Raw genomic sequence first — 20,773 nt, forward strand, 5'->3', positions numbered from 1 at the left:
AAGAGGAATTTGTTTGAACATGGCTTGTGTGTTGTTCATTCTTCAGGAGAGCTTCAGAGGAAAATAGGGCTTAAGGTATTGGAGATGGGTGGGAATGCAGTGGTGGGGTACTTGCAGTGTTTTGACCTGGAGGGAGAGTCCGGCCTGGTGGTCCGGGCCATAGGTACCGCCTGCACACTGGAAAAACTCAGCTCCGGGAGTGTCCTGAACACCAACACACACACACACCCTAACACAGCCCCTGGTTCCAATGCCTGCAATTCCCCCTCTAAAGATGGAAAGGAGTGAGTATAAATCAACAACACAAGCATGGACACGACCCTTTCTTTTTATGTGCAATTTTCACTGCAACTTTAGTGTGTGAGGATGGGGAAATGTGAGCAGTCTGTGCATGACATGGAGGGTGTGTGGACGATATATACTATGTATTAGTTTGTGTACTGTTTAGCACTTATTACTGTGTGTGTGTGTCTCAGTATTTTGGACTCCTATTTGTATTTTCTGTCTGTTGTGTCTTGTGTATTGCATCATGAAGTTAGCAGCACACAACATAACCTGAGACACACATTTACAGTACACACACAGCCAACCTCATGCTCCCCGCAGCCTTTAAAGTCACTCTAGCATGGTTTACCTCTGCATGTTTTAGCGCTCTGTCTGTTTGTGGGTATCTAGTACACGTGTCTTGCTCTGCTTCTGTTATTCCTACTCTGCGTAGCTGGCTTGTGATTTTGGTCCTGTTAATGACAGTATTAGTTACAGTTGAGTGCATGTGTATTTCTGATGTGCATTTATATATTACATCTGTGGCATTACTCGTACTGGGGATGTATATCTCTTTTTATTATAACTTAATTTTGTACAAAAAAGATTTTAGTTTGAGCGGTAAAATAAGCGGAAATGACACCAAGAAGTAAACCCAAGCTTTTAACTAAATTAGAGGAAATGATGAGTCAAAGGACCAGGGGTGAGTTTTAATTATTATACTGATTGCTTCTTCCTTTTTCCTTTTATGAATCAATTTCTTTTCCTTCCTTTTTGAATTTGGCCACAGTTTGCCATGTTGTTTATTTATTTTTTTTAGGTTCAGAGCTCATTTCCCCTTTAACTATTAAGTTCATTGAATCCAATTTACCAGAGCTGATGGCCCAAAATTGACTCAGTAAATCTGTTTCTGGTAATAAATTAAGAAAAGCAGTTTTTAAGTCTGTTAAAAACAAATCATTATTTAAAGAAAATAAAAAATAAAAAAATGTATGTGTAGATCACCTTGCTCTTCCAGCAATTGTATTTCTCTATTTAACAGACTTGTGCTTTCCAAATATTAATTACTGCGGTCTAGGTCTTTTTGTTAGTTTATTCAGTGCTAAAAATTGATTAATTAGTTTATGTTTTTACATTTATTTATGATGTCTTGGTGAAAAATAAGTAAAACATATCTTAAAAATCTTAATAGTATTATAAAAGTAGACATATCCACCATACATTACCATGGCCAATAAAATGACCTTATTTAGGCATTTTAGAGACGAAATCGTGGAAAAGAATGGCAATTAAAAAAAAGAAAAAATCTAAGTATTGCTGTGTCAGTGCAGATTTTCTTCAGCACTGATGTTTTTTTTTTTTTAAACAGGTATCAACCTTTAAAATGTACTTCAAGACAGCCTTGCTTGGCCTTCCAATTGTTGATGTCTCTGTTGTTTGTGACTGAGATCTTCAGCTGAATGCAGTGCATGAGTTTCCTACTGCTTTTATGTGACTTTTAATAGTAAAACATAAGAGGGTGACAAAAACATCCCTTTTTTTGCTCTTATTTTACCCTTTGTCTGCCTTTTTATTGTACTGCAATGGTATGTTGTCTTTGTATTTGTGTGCATCTCTTTCTTCCTCTCCGTCTAAATTCGGGTTGGGACATTTCTCACTTGTGTCCAAACCGGTCCTCCATCTTCTTCCTTTCTCTCTCTTCCTTTCTCTCCCTTTCTTTTCTCTCTGTGTATGAATCGGCCCAGGTCTCCCCTTGCCCACGGATGTCGCTCCACCCACAACAGCCCAGTGCATTCAGCCTGCAACTCCCAGAGACTGTCCCAGAACTTCTCTGTTTCTGTTCCCACACTCATCTTCACTGGTACGCAGGGAAGGAAATCAGTGCAGGGGAACAATAGGATATTTGAAATGTAATGAAATTATGGTGAAGTGAGATGTAGGGAGAAAAGTGAGTTTTTTTTTTTTTTTTTGTGAGGCTGTATAGTTTGACAGTGTAGTCAGGGACTTCAGTGTGAAATTAGACTCTTTCCCGAACAATGTTAAAAGCAATCTGGAAAATCAAATTCCCAGCTGCATCACGTTGTTGTTTTTCTGATGAAGGGCCTGAGATCTCTGCACAGTCACCTGGCCTTTGCTTCACTCTACTGGGACACATGGTTCAGCTTGCCATCTTCTGTTGAGTCTGACCTAGTGTGTTTTGCCACGTTGCTCTCTGTAGTTTAATTTTATATGTGTGTCTGTGTGCGCTTTTTATAGCAGTTTCCCTTTGCTTTCTGAGCTTGCTCTTTTGTTTTCCAGCCATCTGTAGCACATCAAATACACCTCACCCAAAGCAAACATGTCACACATTTAAATGTCATCAACCCACTTAGGAGCAACAGTGCACATATGCACACATACCCACTCGCACGGAGGCGGAGCTGGTGACTGACGTGTGCGCGTGTGTGTGTGTCTGTGTCATGTTCTCCTGGCAGGCCGGTTTTTGGTGAGGATCTTCCCTCTTCCTCCGGCCCGCCTACCCCTTTCAGAGTCCTTCCCACCTCCTCTTCCTCTCCTCCCCCCTTTTCTCCCTCCAAGCCATGCAGCCGCCAGTCCTCATCATCAGACACAGACCTCAGTTTGACGCCCAAGACGGGTAAGAATACTCTGCCCCGCATCCTTTCCCATTATCATCCCACCCTTCCTCTAACACAATATTTTGATGTTGCTATGGTGATGGTGGTTTTTTTTTTTTTTATTTGTTCGTGTGTATGATTTATTTTTATTCAGTTTACATTTTCCATGCTCTTGATATTATTTTCTTGTGAATGGTGTTGAAAACACAGTATTTAGCCATTCCCTTGACCTTATTTGTTCCTAGTGGCCTGGATTTCTTTTTGTTTGATATTATTTAAATAAAAAGGAATACTTTAGTGTTAAGATACACTAGATCTTTGCATTACTTCCCATATTTTGTGGTGGTAGAAGCATTGTGTCTCAGCAGGGGCATGTTGTTGAACTAAGGTCACTTTATCATTAGCAGCATTTCTGGTTAATCATTGAAAAAATGGTAAGTTTGGTCCAATTTCAGTCCAAGCACATTTTTATACAGCCTGGTGATAAATACATTTTAGTCTGAAGAACACTTTCACCACAGCTGCCCATCAGAACTATAGGGATGGGACCAATGGTCTATAACTCACATCGACCCTCTTTTCTTATTTCACCCTTTTTCACATTTCCTCCTATCATTATCCATTGCTTTGTGTCTCACATTTGCTTTCTCTTTGTTCATAAAGTATACAGTTAAGTCTACAAAAACGTCATTAGAACCTTATTTTAGCAGTTTTCTTAAACATAACATTTGCAGTTATATAATAATTAATATAAACTTAAAGAATCAACTTGTTAGATATCAAAACTGTTCTTAACGATGGCTGATAAAAACCTAAGCAAAATAATGGAACAGTATTGAAGCCACTTATCACACCTGATTGAGGATTGATTGAGGATCAACAACAGGGGTGAGCAAGAGCTGCAGTCCTGCAGGTTTTAGACGTTTCCCTGCTTCATCACACCCTGGTACAAAGAGCTGTGTCATTAACAGACTTGTCCAGACCTTGATGACAAGCTAATGATGAGCATTACCGGTAATTAGAATCAAGTCTGTTGATGCAAGGAGATATCTGAAACCTGCAGGACTGTGCATCTCCAGGACCAGGATTGCTTACCCCTGATCTACAACATGATTCATCGTCTGACCGCTGCCTCAGTTCAGTGTTCCTGTTTATGGTGTCAATACCAAAACGGTTCCTGCAGGTCCAAATGTACTGATGACTTCCAGAAGTCTGGATTCAGTTGCCATTGAAAAAGTATTCAATGTGATGATGCTCTTTGTGATGCTTCACCAGGCCTGTAACTGAAGCTGTCATAAGCTGTAGATTGTGTTTTCAGCTTTTAGTTTTTTCTTGAGCAGGTGAAGTGCAGCTTTATTGGGCTGAGCTCCAGTTATTGACTCTCTTACTGACTGTTTCACTTTACGTCCAAAATCAGATTTTATTTTAACAGTATGCTTTTGGTTGTTATCTGCTGTTGTTATCCAATTAGTTTTACGGTATTAAGATGAATCTGAACAATCAGATTGTTTCTACGCACTAGGGCTGTTCGATTAATCGATTTTAAATCGTAATCGCGATTATGTAATTAGAACGATGTTAAAACCTGAAAATCGTAAAATCGATTTTTCACTTTTTTTTTTTTTATTTATTTTTTTTTTACCTTGTCTGCACACATATTAATGATTGATACCATATTAATGATTGATTGAAATACCTCTCAATACCTGCGACAAGTGCCCCATGGGAGAGGCTCTTTAGTGTAGGAGGGGGCGTTGTAACATGCCACCGGGCATCCCTCAAGCCAGATGCCGTAGACCGGCTCGTGTTTCTTGCAAAAAACTTGCAAATGTGAATAGCAAATGTAATGACTGACATTACACACACCTACCTCCTTCATGGGTTGCATTATTATTTAGCATGCAAAGACCCAGTTTAGTTTAATTAGAAAATGTCTTGTTTTATTTAATTGGAAATATAACTTACTGTATGTTTGCAAGTGCTGATTTGCTGATTTTCTTTTTCAGAGATAAAACTATATTTTATTATATTTTTTAAAACTTTTTTCAACTTATTTTACAGAGTTTTGCACTTTATTCATTCATTTTTGGTTTAATAAGAGCAAAGTTTGCACTTAAAGCCCAATGGGGCAAATACTCAATAAAAAAACAGCATATTTGAAATCATTTCTTTGCCTTTTGTCAATTCACAAAATAATCGTAATCGAAAATCGGATTTTGAGAGAAAAAAATCGAGATTTTATTTTTGGGCAAAATCGAACAGCCCTACTATGCACCAAAGGATTCATTGGACTGTTTCTATTATATCAGTGTTGTGTCAGCACTTTGGTTTTTACAAACGTGACAAATGTCAGAAAACCTTACTGAACTGAAGCCGCATGTATAGAGCGGGCCAGATATACTGATAATGTTGTACAGGAAATGAGCACTTCAAATTATTGCTGCTAAAAGTGGTAGCTGCTCTTAATGTACCAGTTACCTCTGTGTGATGGATTTCTATTGTTCTGTCTGCATATTGGCCTTTAAGACCTTACCTGACTGTATTTTTTGCTTTCAAAGAAACAAATTCTAAAGTGTGATTTACCGACTGAAAATAGATGATTTTCCATACAAAGTTAAAACATTTGATGACATTTACAGAATTAACATTTTACATGACTTGGTCATGTCTTGAATACGGCTGAACTGTTTACTCAGGCCAGTGACAGGGATTTTAGCGCAATACCCCTATCTGTTAACCCAAGCTGTCATCTCTCTTTGCTTGACTTCACATCTTTGTCATACTTTTCTTGCCCAACTCAGTGAATGTGCTTCTGACCTCTGTCCTCATTGCTCTCTGCCTGTCCATTCTCAATATATCTATTTTTCTCTGTCCACCCTTCATTTGTTTCTTCTGCTGGATAGAGGATCCCCAGAAAATGAGACGCAGGCCTGGGATCTTCCTCTGCCCTAGCTCTCCCATCCTCTCCACAGACACTCTGTCCCTTCCTGGTTCTGGCTCAGCAAGTTGTGCTCATGGCTCTGCTCCCAGAGCAACCACCCCGCCCCCTCCCTACTCCACCCACTCAGACTCTGGCTTGCTGAGAAAGAGCGTGTCCTTCACTGAGGACCTGCTGCTGGCAGCCTCCGGTATAGTAGGTCTGCTGTGTGTCATCAAGTAACAGAATATTCTAGTGGTAAAATATTGGCGTCGCTCTTGTTCACTGGATCAGCAGCAGCACCGTTTCATCCAGATCCTCCTGAATGGTGTGGTCGGAAACAATAACTCAGCATGTCTGGTGAAACTACCTAGAAGCCAGTGTGAAAACACAGACTTTAGTCCCACTCTGGATCCTTCAAACCCCAGCATGTGGTTTGACCTGTTTATCAGTGTAACTGAGAAAATGTGTTAGTCTAAGCAAGTTAAAGAATGAGGGTAGAACAGGTTTTTTTACTATTTTTAATTGAATGTGTTGTGTGCAAGTTCAACAGCTGCTTTCACTTGGTTTGTCATAATATTAATAACGCACTTAATTGAATCATTAACTCACAGTTTTGCTTGCTTTCTGGTCCATCAGTATGTGTATTTTAAGCGAGAGAACTACAACCAGCCTCTCCCCTGTCTGTGATCAGGAATGGGCAGTGGCGGCAGTGCGGGGAAGGAAGCTGGGCACCTGAAGACGCTACTCAGGCAACAGACCCAGACGGCTCTTGAGCAGCGGGTATGGTGGCGCTCAGTTTTCACTATATGTATTTACTTGCCTGCTCTACATGTAGACATTTGAGAGTGATATAGACTGTAAACTAGGGCTGGGCGATATGGACCAAAAGTCATATCTCGATATTTTCTAGCTGAATGGCGATACTCGATATATATATATCTCGATATTTTTTCTGTGCCTTAATTGGGGTTTCCCCCAAAGCATTATAGCATAGCATCTCTGTTAGCTTCATTTTTTCTGAGGCAAACCCTTAAAAAAACAGTGAGTTTTAATACAAAGCCTCGTGCCAAATGTCACACAGGTTCCTTTATTAACAGAGGTCTGCACAATATCAACATGTATAAAACAAATGAAATAAAAATAAATTGCCTACATATATAGAATAAAAATGCTTCTTGAATAAAATAAAACAAATATCATAACAATTAAATTAAAATACACTGTGCAATTAATACAATGTAGACAGTAACAGGCAGACTTTTCCACTGAGGTTGACAGTTGTGCAAATAACAAAACATTTGTGCAAATCTCAAATAAAACATTCAAGTCAATTTGTCACAAAATAAGCTATATCAAAATCATTAAAAAAAAAATCGATATAAACGATATTGTCTCGTACCATATCGTGTTTGAAAATATATCGATATATATTAAAATCTCGATATATCGCCCAGCCCTACTGTAAACCTTGTAGGCATTTGATCCTGTTTGACATGTAATTTATCTTTCATATCAGCCTCAGCTGTGTGAATGCCGGATCACCTGATTAAATGGTTGTATTATTTGTGAAAGACTTCTGGTTTGCACAGGTGAGGTAAAACTGGGGAAGGCTCAGTTTTTGACCAAGTAATGTTTCTCTTTCCTCTTGACCTCTTGTGCTACTCAGGGAGCGTCCTCCTCTGGTTTATTGTTTAACGCCAGGGTATGTCCCATCAGTGTGACACTCTCTTCCCACCTTACCCGTAATACCCTGACCAAGCCGATGGCCGCCACCCAGTCTGAGTCAACTCCTACCTACTCCCCTGTACTGCTGTTTGTAGATCTCAAAGGGGTAGTGGTGGGAACAACATGGCAGCGGATCCTGCTTGTGTGTTCGTTTTGCACTCACAGCCCCCGATGGAGTCACAAACATGTCGGGCAGAGGGCTGGAAGCTAGGAGTTGTGTTCCCCTCAAGTGTGAAGGGGTGTGTCTGACTGTGTGTGTGTGTGTGTTGTTTGGATACTCATGTTGAGCACCTACCTACTTTGACTTCTTTTGCTGAGTCAGGTTTTGGTTTCCGATGTCAACAAAAGGAATGAAAAATCACCTCATCATCTCATTTTTGCCTCCTTTCTATGAGTTTGAGGAGGTGTTAGTCAAAGTAGTAGCCATGTTCCTTCTTTGGAGCACTGAACAAGAAGGAAATTGGTGTTAGTCCTGCCTGATACCTGCCCACCAAAGCCATTCATCTCATACTGGTCCTGCATGGTTGGAAACCACAACTTCCCTCAAGTTTTTTTTTTTTTTCTTGTAAAGTTGGTGCCAACAGGGAGTCCAATTATCTCCAGCTCCTGTTGTGTGTGTGAGTGCATGGATTTGCATCTTATTGATTGCAGGCAGGATGCCGTCTGTCTTGTGAATGGACAGAGAAAAGCATGTAAACCCGTATATTCATCCTCAGCCACAAACTCCTTTGTCTTTGTGTTTCTTCACTTGTAGCTCCAAATGTTAGTCATTTCTAGGGTTTATTTCTCAGTCACTGACGTGTCTTTGAAACACTCTTTTGAGTTCTGTGTCCACGAGTGAAAGCTGTTGTGGAGCAAGTGAGGGGGATTCCTTACGCAATCAGTTTTTACTGCACATTCACACTTTACCCAACAGTGTCATCACTTAAGTCTACACCCAACCTCATGCGACCCTGATTCCACAATAACTTGTTTGCTAAACAAATTCAATGATTTGCAAATCGTTTAAAACTTATACCCAATTAAGGATAGTACAACAGTGTAACACACACACACACACACACACATATACATATATATATATATATATATATATATATATAAGAATAAATGTGTGTGTGTGTGTGTGTATGCTCATTTTTAATGTGATGACAAAAGAAGAAGAGGAGCATGTAAAACCAATGGCTATATTTTTTAAAAAACAATGGTTTCCCATTCTTGTTTTGTACAGCTACCCAAAAGTTCAGGTTTAATTTTTAATTTCATAATCTTCTAGATGGTTGCCCCTGATTAATTTTTCTCAATCAAATTTTTTGTCATAGTTCCATCCACGAGTTTGTTTATGTTAACTAATCGTAAAAGAACTTTGCATTTTTAAGTCCCAGCTTGTCCCAGCTTTTTTGAAATCATGAGCTGATATCAAATCTAAACATCTTTTAAGTTTAAACAGTGGACTTGAATTATTTTAAACAACCTAGTAGATATAAATATTTACCTGGAAACTTCACACAATGGAGATTTAATTTATTGTTGAAAAGCAGCTATAAGATATGAATAGCCAGTATTTTGGAAAAGCCAATTTGTTTTTTCCATGCCATACGTAACCCATCTGTTTTCTATCAGCAGGAATTCCCCTTCTTCACCTTGACGTCTTTCCCGCCTGGTTTTCTGGTTCATGTTGGTGGGGTTGTCAGCGCTCGCTCGGTCAAATTACTGGACCGTATACACAACCCTGGTGAGTTTAGCCCACGCGAACACACACAGTCCTAATAAAGCTCATGCTCTTGTGAAATAATGAGTGCCCTCCTCTATTGACCTTGTGTCATGTGAGTATCGTTACAACTGGCTGTTAATCAATGCTGCCCATTATCCTCTTCTGTTGCACACTTTTCCTGTGTATGATTTTAGACGATGAAAGACTTAAGAGATGTATGAGTCGTAAAGCAGGTGAAAGCTGTTCCTGCTTGCACTGATAGGCTGCAGCTTTCTATGCAGTATTTTGGAAATAAATGTGAGGAGAGGCTATTGTCCCTTCTGTCATATGGGGCAACTTTCACCTTGTGATTTCGACTGCTTGGCTTTTTGTTTGTTTGTGCTGGTTGCGTAATGGCTGCGTGTGTATTTGTGTATATGCTTTTGTTGCTGTGTTGTGTCCTGGGGGTGATGTGAAATAGCGGTGCATGGCTCGAGTCTGTTGTCTGCTGCTCTGTTGTGTGGTGGTGCTGGCTGCAGGTGGCAATATAAGGAGGTACTCTGGTGTCTTCTCTATATGCTTTACTGCCTTGAGTTTTCAAAAGAGCTTCAGTTGCCCACTTTGATGGTCTTTGCTGTGAATAAAACACATCTGAGAATTTATAGAAAGGGGAATGCTGGTGCGACTGGGTTGGTAAAGGACGGCCAAGAGTAGACGGAGCAGCCCAAAACTGATTTTTACCAATTTTAAACTGGGAAATGCTGTGTTTTAAATTGTTTTTATCCCAAAATAAATGGAAATTAGTAGAAAAGACTGTCCCCCCTTTCTCTGCTCCAAATGAGAGGGATTCAGTCACAATAAGGCTGTACAATTTTGTAAAATAATCTAATTGTGATTTTCTTTTTTTTCTTTCCCCCCAGTCTTAAGATTTAATATGCAATTTCTTTCCTTTTTCAATAAAACCTAATGGATGAGTATATTTTTTTACGTTAGTATAAAATGTTCTTCCCATAGACTAGGCATTTTTGTTTCAAGTTTTGCATCTTTTAATTTTGTCAGTAATTACAACATACAGACTAATAATATAACTAATGCTTTTCTTTTTTTTAGAAAGTGTAAACCAGATTACTTCAACGCACCAACCAACAGATCTACCTCAAAGACGTAAAGCTTAAATGTGAAATTACAAAAAAACAAAACAATGGTTATACAAATTTGAAAGAGTTATTGGTTATTTTTAATTTTAAAAAATCTGGTTATTTAACAATTTTACAAATCGAACAATAAAATAAACTGAACGTGTCCCAGAGTTAATGTAATCCTAGTTTGAGCAGTTGAAGTATTGTGGTCTTTGAACTGGACCTGGTCTAACACGTCGTTGCTCTGATATGTGGTGAAACGGTCCTTTGGTCTGGTGGGGATTCAGAAACTAACTTCAGTGTTAGCAGAGATTACACCATCTACCTCTTTTCAAGGTCACATAAATGAGCAGTCTCTTACTCGTGATCTATGAACTCAGTCTGACTCACTTGAAGGGGGAAAAAAAGTGAAATCAGCATCACACACTAGATTATTGATGGTTTTAATTAGAGCTCTGATAGGCAGATAAAGTTGTTAATATTTAATATCCCACCGCAAGAAAACAACCATGAAAGAGGTTAATTGCCGTAATTGTTGAAAATGTTGTTTTAATTATTAAAAACCGAAAAACCATGAGTGATGTTTGTTGTTAAAGATGTGTCTCATGATGCAGCAGCGGCTTATGTGTCCTGCCCTAATTCACAATACAGTGACACTACTTTGAGACCTCAACTACTAGTCTTACACTGTCCCATTATTATTATTGTTGTTACAGATTTCATCTCATCACTTTCCATCTTGAGAGTTTATCATCATTAAAAATAGTTATTTGATCTGCTGTAATTTTCTTTGATAGTCATCTCTTTGAACTGCAAAAGCAAATATGTTTACATTTCTCCGTAATATTCCTACATTTAACCTCACAAGACTTACTTTGAATAAAGATGCTGACATGTGAGAAACATTATTTCATCCTCTTAACCCAAATAAGGCATATATCAAATTAAGCATGGTGCATGTTAGTGATGTTAGTTACATTAAGTAAACATATCAGTCTGCACCTTAATTACATTGTGACTATCCAGTCAGAGTTTTCACAGTCTGCTGATACACTCTGCTGCATTTACAAAGCATGGCCCAGATTTCAGCTGAGGCAATACCGAACAAGATGGCTGTGGGGGGAAAAGAAGCTTTACTTTTGATGTGAAGGAGAAACCCCAGTAATTTATTCATTTTTTGAAATATGTATGCACATCAAAATTCTATGGGAGTATGTGATATCAATATATCGTCAATAATCAGACTTTGCTATGGCAGATGTGGATAGGAATATGCATGGGATATCATATCAGCTCTTGTAAATGTTACATTCAGTATATTGTCCTAGAAGAAGGTCTGAAGTCAGTCTATTTTCTGTCATGCATGTAAACATGGTCTACTTTGCAGAGGAGGATAGCAGTTGTGTGTAGTTTTCTCCAGAAGTTAGTTTGCACCACCTTGCTGCATTGCTGTTTATTCTATTTGCATTCTTCAAGGCTGCCTATATTATTGGATACAGATTTGTGGGATTCTGTCAAATTTTTCACAATATCCATCTGCCATCCCATGCTAAAGTTTAGGCTTCTATGTGTCAGCACTTAAAATCTAAAATAAACAATTGAATATATTGAAGACAACATTAATTCAATCAATTACTCATTAATTCATTCACCACACCCACTAATCCTGTTCACTGGAGCATATTCCTACTGTCACCAGGCAAGAGGTAGGATGATGATGATAACAACAACAATAATAATATTAGTTACTTTCTCTTTAATCCATGATGTACAATCAGTTTCTTACTTACCTGTAGTCTCTGTTCCAGGAGGCTGTTTTTATATAAATTTTTGTTTATTTGTGCGCTGTACTGTCACATGTGGAAAATAGCCTTTATTTCAGACAGGTCTAGATTTGATATATAAACAGTGTATTCAGTGTTTATTTTGTTTTTTAAATCATCAACATGATCATTATCATCCACATGAGGCGGGGGATGAGAAGATCGTGACCTGGTTATGACGCCTACCGTTGATGGCACTGGTTCAAGCTCATATCGACTCCTGTCAATAGCTGCTGCCACCATTTTACAGTCTTGAGAACCACTTTGCTCATATTTAGATGGTTTTCCCCTCAAATGATGGTAGGGACTACCTTGTGTCCATTTCTAGACTAAAAGCTGGTGAAAGAAGTTATTCTCATTTTTTATATCTAATTACAGTAATAAAATAAATAAATATACAAACACGAATGCATTGTCTTTGCATGCAAAAATGATGTACTTGCTTATTTGCATAAAAGGTGGGGGAGTGGAATTTGATCACAGTTTGTCACTTAAGACACATTGACATGCATGTTAATGCCAGGAACAGACTTGGTTACAGGTGTCCCATTGATTGATTTATTACCAGGTCTCAGCAGGGGCCAAGTGTGCTTGTAGGTGTGGAAAGAGAGTGCTGTACTCAAATACACACATACATTCACCACTGTGAATGTATGGTTGCCAATAAAGTTAAAAGTTGCTGTTAAAAGTACAGTTTTAACAGCAGTGTGCCATCATAGCTTCAAATGGATGTATGTTGCACAATGTTAGATATCTGAGAATAGGGACAGTGCAATTAAAGGGGACCTATTATGAAAAACACGTTTTTTCTTGCTTTCACATATATAAAGTTGTCTCCCCTCAGCCTGCCAACTCGGAGAAGGAGGAAAACAACCAAATTTTGTAGTGTCTGTACAGCCGCCCGGATGAGCCGTCCTGTCTGATGTAGCTTCTATGAGCCGTTCAGATTCTGCTCCCTTTCGTTACGTAACGACGGGGGCGAAGCGTGAAACCACGCCCACAACTAACTCTGGCCAGCACAACAACAACTAACTCCGCCGGCCGGAGCTTCCGCCATTTTTTCGTAGCGGTGTATCGCGTCATCGCGTCAGGCAGCCAATCAGCACAGTGCCTCATTATCATAGCCTCCCCGCCCACTCAGAATCCAGCATAGATAATGCGGTTAAAGAAAGGCAAGATAAAGACATGGCTCAGAGGCTGAATTTCTAATTTATTTAGCAAAAAATATCAAAAGCTTGTTTTTAAGACATTCAAGGCCTGTTTAAAATAGGTATTAGATGCCATAATAGGTCCCCTTTAAATTAAGCCATGTCAGTTATAGCGGGTAAGATAATTTACTGCTCTCAACTGACTCGTTGCAGGAAGATGCACAGAATGTTGTAGTGTCAAATAAATAAGTAAACGATATAATAAGCCAGTCAGCCAACCTCCCCATTTTAAAAGTAGGTAAAAGGAATCTAGGCAGTAAGAGATGAGACAAATATGTTGTCATAAGATTATTTTTTTAAGTGTTGATCCTTGGCAGCATGGTGGTCAGCACAGCTACATGGCTCCTGGTTCAAAGCCTAGCTGGGGCCTTGCTGTGTACAGTTTATATGTTTCCCCTGTTTATTGCGTAGGTTTACTCTGGATATTCCTGTTTCCTCCTACATTTCAAAAACATGTGTTTTAGGTCGATGATTTTAAATTGCCTGTAGGGGTGTGTGTGTGTGTGGTGATGAGATGAACTGTTGGCCTGTCTGGGGTCCACACCTGCCTGTTGCCAAAGAGGGTCTGAGAGCCAGAGGGCAATGATTACATGAAAGAAGTGGGAATAGGTTATGGATGGAGGGATAGATGGATTTGATCTTTCTTAGGTTTTTTTATAGCTATTAAATCAGATCATTTTAGGGTGAGTAAGACAGTTTATGCACTAGATTTTTGTCAGTGTTCCTCTTTCTCTGTCACATGTAAGATCTTTGTGACGATGTGTTACCCTCAGTTGGGTGGGGTTTTCAGAAAAAGATGCTTCGCACTCTTTTTCTATATGCTCACACTGCATTTTTATGAGAAAATCTTTATGTAACGTGTGTGTTTTTTCAAGAAAACTCAACAGGGCAACAAGTATAGAGAGTGGCCTGTCCTCGAGTTAGACTTGTACTGCATGCCCCATTTGTGTTGTGTTGCCTCTCCTATTCTTAAGTCTTTTGAACATTTTACAAAGTCCGACAGCTTTTACTCATCTCTGTGCTTCTCTAGTCCTCATAACTCTTCTTCTTCAAGATCGTTTTATTAGGCCTTACTTTAGTCTGTCGTTGCATAGTGACCGTGAAGTGCTGTCTGTGTCTGCATAGTGATTGTGGAGTGCTTCAGTGGTGCTGTGCTTGTATGTTAGACTGTCTCTTCTTTTCTTTTTCTCTCTTTTCTGTACTAACGGTGTGTTCTGGCCCAGCCTTGGGTAACACGCGCTCGTACAAACTGCTAGACTGGAATAGTGTCACTGCAGGTATTTCCCCCCTTTTACTGCTCTCACCCACAGGAGTGATGGCAGCTCATTGAAGTCAGCCTTTTTGCCCTCTCAGCAATCACCCAACACTGCTGTTCAACCAAAGCCAAGTTTAAAATATTTTAAATACCCCAAATAAGTTTATCAGTGCCTGTTTCTCCAAAGATTGATGAATTCAGTGACCTGCCATCTTCCTCTCTTTAATCTGTGTGAGTGTGTGCTGAGCTGAGCATGCCTTGTGTCCCAACCCCACCCCATCCAGCCTGGCCTGGCTGCGCCCCTCCGCCCCACCCCACCAAGCTCATCCTGCTGCACATTAGAGCTGCAGCTCTTCCCAGCGCTGTTTGTAACGCTTCCTGAATCGGTACTGTGGTCAAACCTGTCTAGACCAGAGGAGGTTTAGGAGGTTTACTCTGCGACAAAGAGCCACTGACTGGGCATGCGTTTCCCTAACTCACCGGGCCGTATTCATATCAAGAGTGAGGGAGGAGTGATGGATGGATGCATGAAAGGCAGATTGATTGACTTTTATTTATTTTTTCTTTGGGGAAGGGGGTATACATTAAAACAGAATAAGGGATGTTAGATGGGCACTGAGGGATAAGTAGTGAGCTTGGAAGATGGAAGAAGTATAGTAATGCTCAATTATCTTATTCAAAGATGGGACTAGATTTTATGGACTTGAGTGAATGAATATGGCCCTTCTCTGCCCATGAGCGCGCATGTTGATGAGCCTGTGTCTGTATGACATGCTGCTGCTGGTTTAAAAGAACCCGCATCCTGGGCCTGACACCCTACCACCTACCATTAGTCCTCCTTAGTTATATCACCCATTCTTCTTCCTTCATTCATATCTCACTGTCATCTCACCAAACGGTTAAGCTCCTCCCTCTCTCTGGGACTCCGTCAGCATGTTGCCTTCCCACGGAGTCACATGGACTCAATGCTCTAAAGCAGCTTCCTTTTCATCCTCTTGGTTCAGTAATCAGTAACCATATAAGTGAGATTAATCTCCCAGCTTGCAACAATTAGGCTCTTCAAAACTGTGTCAATAACATATAGATGTTCGGAAAACAGTGTCATCAGACTACTCAAACACACCCGTAATTTAGACTCCATCCGGGTTGATTTGACTCATTTTTGCAGTGGGTAACACACATCCGGCTCCCACTTAGCCGTAAAGGTTTCTTTTTTTGTGTGTGTTTTTAATTCCACCACAATCTAAATACATTGTTTTTTTTAACCCATGTTCTTTCTGTTAGTGATGCTGATTCAGATGAGACAAAGAGAACACAGCTAATTTAATGTTTTAGATTTGGACGCACTTTTTTCGGCTGGTACCTAAAATCATTAACTTCACTGGTGACCAACAGATCCAAATTTTGGAACGCATAACATAAATCTGTTTAATGCAGACTTGCGTGCGAAAATATCTAAAGTATGAACGGTTATAAAAGCACGGCTCATGTTTCCTATACAAAAAACAATATTTACAGACAGTTACGACTGAAACGGAGGCTCTGAAACTGATAGCAACACCATTTGAATAAAAATAAATGCAACTGATTAGGTTTTACCTGTTTGTAAGACAGTTGGCAGATAGATAGATAGATAGATTTATTATAGTACCCTTGGGTAAATTTGGTTCACAGTGAGTGCCTCCTCATACAATATAAAACCATACACTCAACAACACAGGATAAGATAAAGTGACAACAGTGCTTTGGCTAAAAGAACAAAGAACAAGAAGGACGGCCCCAAGATAAGAATCAAGATAAGTTAAAACATCAGTAGAAAAAAAAACACTAAAATATTAAAACCAAGCAAAAGGATAAAAAATGTGCCTTTTCATAAAAACAAGATAAAGGAAACAATACAAAACATAAATACAAAGTTATGTTGCAGTTCCCTCACTTATTAATGGCACTGATGGCTGCTAGTACAAAGCTATTTTTATAACGTTTCGTTTTGCAAGCAGGTACCCTGAACCTCCGACCTGATGGGAGCAGCTGAAACTCACATTTAAGAGGGTGATCACTGTCATTTTCCAACTGTTTGCTTATTAGTCTCAGAGAGTCATGTTTCTCAAAGTGCTGTCCACCACTGCTTGTGAGATGGTGTTATGCTACTCCTCCGTGTTGTTGTAGCAGCTTACACTCTTCTCCAGACAGGCAGGCGGTTATTTAACAAAGCACCAGATTTATGACTACAGTATTGCATTAAGCACACTGAGGCGAAACAAGGTGCTACGGGTCATAAATCAACTTGTTTTAAATCTTCATATCTCCATGCTAAATAAATGACAAAACTGAGTTGGGGACTGTAGCTGTTTTTATATATGCATCTGTAGTTCATGTTGATAGTGAGAATTAAGAAGAAAAAAAAAAAAAGGTGCATGAGGTGCACTTTTATATTTCAAAACTTGAAAAACAGGATTAAAGAAAAAAAAAAACGCATCAACTTTAAACAATCTCCAATCAGCCTGAAAAAATGCTGTCACTTCCTGTCTAGTTTTAGACCATGCACAGTTCCAGTATCGTCAAGAAGTCTCACAGATGATTTCTTCATTGACTTGGCCTTCATCGTCATGCCCAGTTTCTCATAAACCATTCTTAGCATTACTTTATTTTATAAAACAACCTTTTGGTTTTTGCTTGCTTTTGAACCTGACATACCATTTAATTCACAAATCACCAAAAACACAGTCTAATGCTGGCTGTCTGTTTTATTTTGGTAAGTCAAAAGCAGTCAAATTATACACAGACTTATTGGTGCGTTTTTGAAGTTGCACCAACAAGCCTGTAAAGGAAGTCATTTACATTTAGTGTTAACAGATTCTTTTTCTAGACTTCACTCATAGTTTAGGTTAAAAGATGATTCAAGCATTATTGAAATGTTTTGGTGAAAGCCGTTTGATTCAGACTTCTGTGTTTTGCAGATGAGCCAGAAACGCGCGATGCCTGGTGGGAAGAGATTCGCCAGGAGATCAAATCTCATGCCAAAGCTCTTGCTTGCCATGCTGTCATTGGTTACAGTGAGAGCACAAGCATCTGGTATGCATTACCTCCTCGCTTCAATGTAAAAAATAAAATAAGTTGCCTTATTTATCTTTTTTAATCAATGGCATGCTATCAGTGTTAAACACAAGACTTCAAGCCCTGTTCTCATGTCTTTCCCATTTTTCTTTTGACTTCCTGCTTCACAGTGAAGAGGTGTGTATTCTGTCAGCCTCGGGCACAGCAGCCATCTTAAATCCTCGATACATGCGAGAAGGCTGCCTTGACATTGGAAGCACAGACCACAGGTGGATTTCATTGGGTTTGTTTTGTACGTCGTCACTCGGAAGACTACGGGGAAACTCAGACACTGATACCATATGTTTGTGTCCTTCGCCAGGTTTGATGAGCCATCTCCTCTTACCTGTGGCTTCTGTCACATCCCATATGATGAGCTCAACATGCCATTTCCTGCACAGCTCACCTATTGTTACCACTGCAGACGTCAAAAGGTGGCAGACGTATATCTGAAAATGTATCCTCTTCCCCAAAAAAAATAAACAAAAGTTTTGCTCTGTTTAAAAATAATAATTTAATTATGTTTTTTAAAGGTTCCTGACGTGCTGTTCACAACAATCGACTTGCCAGCAGAAGCAGCTGTCACAGGGAAAGGCTGCCTCATTCAGGCCAGGTAAAAAAAAAAACCAACCTTCTCAGTGTTTCTTATTTGAGACTTTTATTGTTAATAAACGCATCAGTTCAGACATTTTTTACTATTTAATTCACTCCAAAAATACTGGTCCAAGTAATAACTGTGAGTACAATATATCCATCCAATGTTTTTTTCTTTTCAGTCCACCCTTTCTAAAATCAGTCTGTCTTTAAAAAAAAAAAAAAAAAAAAAAAAAAGAAATCAGAACACAGGAGGGAGAGAAGAACATGTAATCCCTGGTTCTTTGAAAACAGAGTGCTCAGGGCTCCGCCCCTCGTGTTGTCTCAGCCAATCGACCCCTTCCTGCTTATTCTAGACAAGCTTTCTTACCATGCCTATGCAAGAAGGGAAGTGTTGGTGAAATACCTCACTCTGTTATCGAAGAAACAGTAACTAAACGTTTTTTTTTCTAATAGTGCTCGGTGTTTCACTGGGAGATATGGTCCACTCTGGGATAGCATTAAACCTCACCTACAGTGCCATCCTCCAAGTAGAATGAGCTCTGACCCCACCAGGGGGCTCTTTTACACCTGTAAAACAAAGGAATGGTGTCCACAATCCAGTGTGACTGTGGGGACACAGGCTTGCCCCTGTGAGGAGCATGAAACAAATACCTCATCAGACTTCCTGATGCCAGCTTAACGGCCTGAATAGGACACAGTGTGTTGAGTCTCTGTTCCTCTGGTATTGGAAAATATGGGAAATGGAAAGCCCACAGCTTTACTGATGGACACCAGTATGATGATTCTATCACCTTAGGCACAAAAACTGGATTGGGCCACACAGACACACCTTGGTGAACCCTAGGGCTCACTGTAAGGAGACACTGGGTGTTTTCCCATGAGGCAGAGATCTACGGCAGCATCGCCGTACCTCTGCAAGATCTGTTTCTTTACTTGGGGATGTAGTTTCCAGTATCCATACAGAGGGTTACTCCAAGTCCCTCTAGATATGGCAGAACATGTCTTGAAGCTAGCAAAACTACCTGCATCTTGAACAAATGTATGCGCACCTGAGACATCTTTTGTGACCAGCCACTATTCACTACTCTGCCTATCATAGTCGCACCCCATCTTTTCAAGGATGCATCTGTTGTCATGGTAACCCGGGACGCAAACACCCCCAGCAGCTCCTATACACGCTCCTGAAGTTTTCACTCTGCGTCAGAGATGACGGTGGGGGATATAGCCGTAATGATGTGACCCATCGCTGAAAATTGCTCATCATTAGTACCCAAATTGAGGCTGAAAAAGCACAGGCAAAGTCCGAATGACACAACTGTTCCCAGCGGAAAATGAGTCATGCACTGGCTGAAAGTGATCCTCGTGGAAGGAAGTTAATCTTGAGTGCAAAATACTTTGTACATCTAAGTGGCTCTTTATGTAGTTTATTCTGAACCCGTGATTGATGAGATGACTAATCAGAGACACATCAGAGTCCCTCATTGCCTGCTCCTGAGATGCACCGCGTCAGAGGTAATCGTAAATGTGTGAAAATGTTCTGATGCCGAGGTTACTCAGAGGGGACGGCGCTGCCGCCACACACTTGCTGAAAACCCTCGGGACCAGAAAAAGCCCAGATGCTTTCGTAGGCTGTGCCTTGATACGCAAACCTGAGGAACTTCCTGTGTGGAAGATAAATGGCAATGTGAGAATATGCGTCGAGAAGATGGATCGTTAGGAACAAGTCTTGTTAAAATTGAGCGGCTCAGTACTTTTTGTGTTGACGTTCTGACTGTATACTTTCTTAAGTGTTTGTTTAAGACACACAGATTGAGAATGGGTCTGAGCAAGCCGCCTTTCTTTGGAATGAGGAAATGGCGGGAGTAGAGGCCCTGGCCAGCCTCGTTTGGTCCTGCTCTGATTGTTTTTATGTTTAGCAGCAATCTCCTCCTCCAAGACGTGGGTTGAATCCTCGTTGGCAAGTGAAACTAACACCCCATTGTATCTGGGTGGTTTCACTGGAAACTGCAGCCTGTAACACTGTGAAATTGTTGACATTACCAAGGGGTGAACTGCGCATGCATGCCGCCTCACCGTCCAAGCTGGCAGGGGTGACGCCGTCAGCTCAGCTGTCTCCGATTGTCCTCTTGGATAGATCGTGAGCTCCCCCTGGCTGATGGCTTGCATGGTAAACAAAGGTTGAAAGCTTTATCCTCCTGCTTTCTATGGGTGCTTGTTTCTCCCATTTACTCCAAGGCTGTGCCAAAGAGACCCATAGTTGGATCATAGGCTGCGTAAATTACTTCACACTTTTGGGAATCACTGAGGCCTGACAGATTTCACCATAGGGCCTTCTCAGAAACTATCAGTCCCATCACATGAACACAGTCTTGTACCGCCCCCCTGGATGAGCATGAGATCTATTGCAACACAAATTTCATCCCATAGGGCACCATAGG

At 40.1% G+C, this 20,773-nt stretch overlaps 1 protein-coding gene across 1 annotated transcript in view; it reads left to right on the top strand.

Annotated features, from left to right (window-relative positions):
- c2cd5 (C2 calcium dependent domain containing 5) overlaps window positions 1-20,773 on the top strand; it is a 36,311-nt gene that overhangs the window by 4,878 nt on the left and 10,660 nt on the right. The window contains exons 7-14 of the mRNA XM_061722787.1: window positions 47-284; window positions 2,739-2,899; window positions 6,491-6,579; window positions 9,151-9,259; window positions 17,603-17,717; window positions 17,870-17,968; window positions 18,061-18,172; window positions 18,272-18,351. Of these exons, the coding sequence (XP_061578771.1) occupies window positions 47-284; window positions 2,739-2,899; window positions 6,491-6,579; window positions 9,151-9,259; window positions 17,603-17,717; window positions 17,870-17,968; window positions 18,061-18,172; window positions 18,272-18,351 (1,003 nt within the window). The remainder of the gene's footprint in view (window positions 1-46; window positions 285-2,738; window positions 2,900-6,490; window positions 6,580-9,150; window positions 9,260-17,602; window positions 17,718-17,869; window positions 17,969-18,060; window positions 18,173-18,271; window positions 18,352-20,773) is intronic.

Source organism: Cololabis saira, chromosome 5, assembly GCF_033807715.1.
Source record: "Cololabis saira isolate AMF1-May2022 chromosome 5, fColSai1.1, whole genome shotgun sequence".
In the NCBI taxonomy this organism is placed as follows: domain Eukaryota; kingdom Metazoa; phylum Chordata; class Actinopteri; order Beloniformes; family Belonidae; genus Cololabis; species Cololabis saira.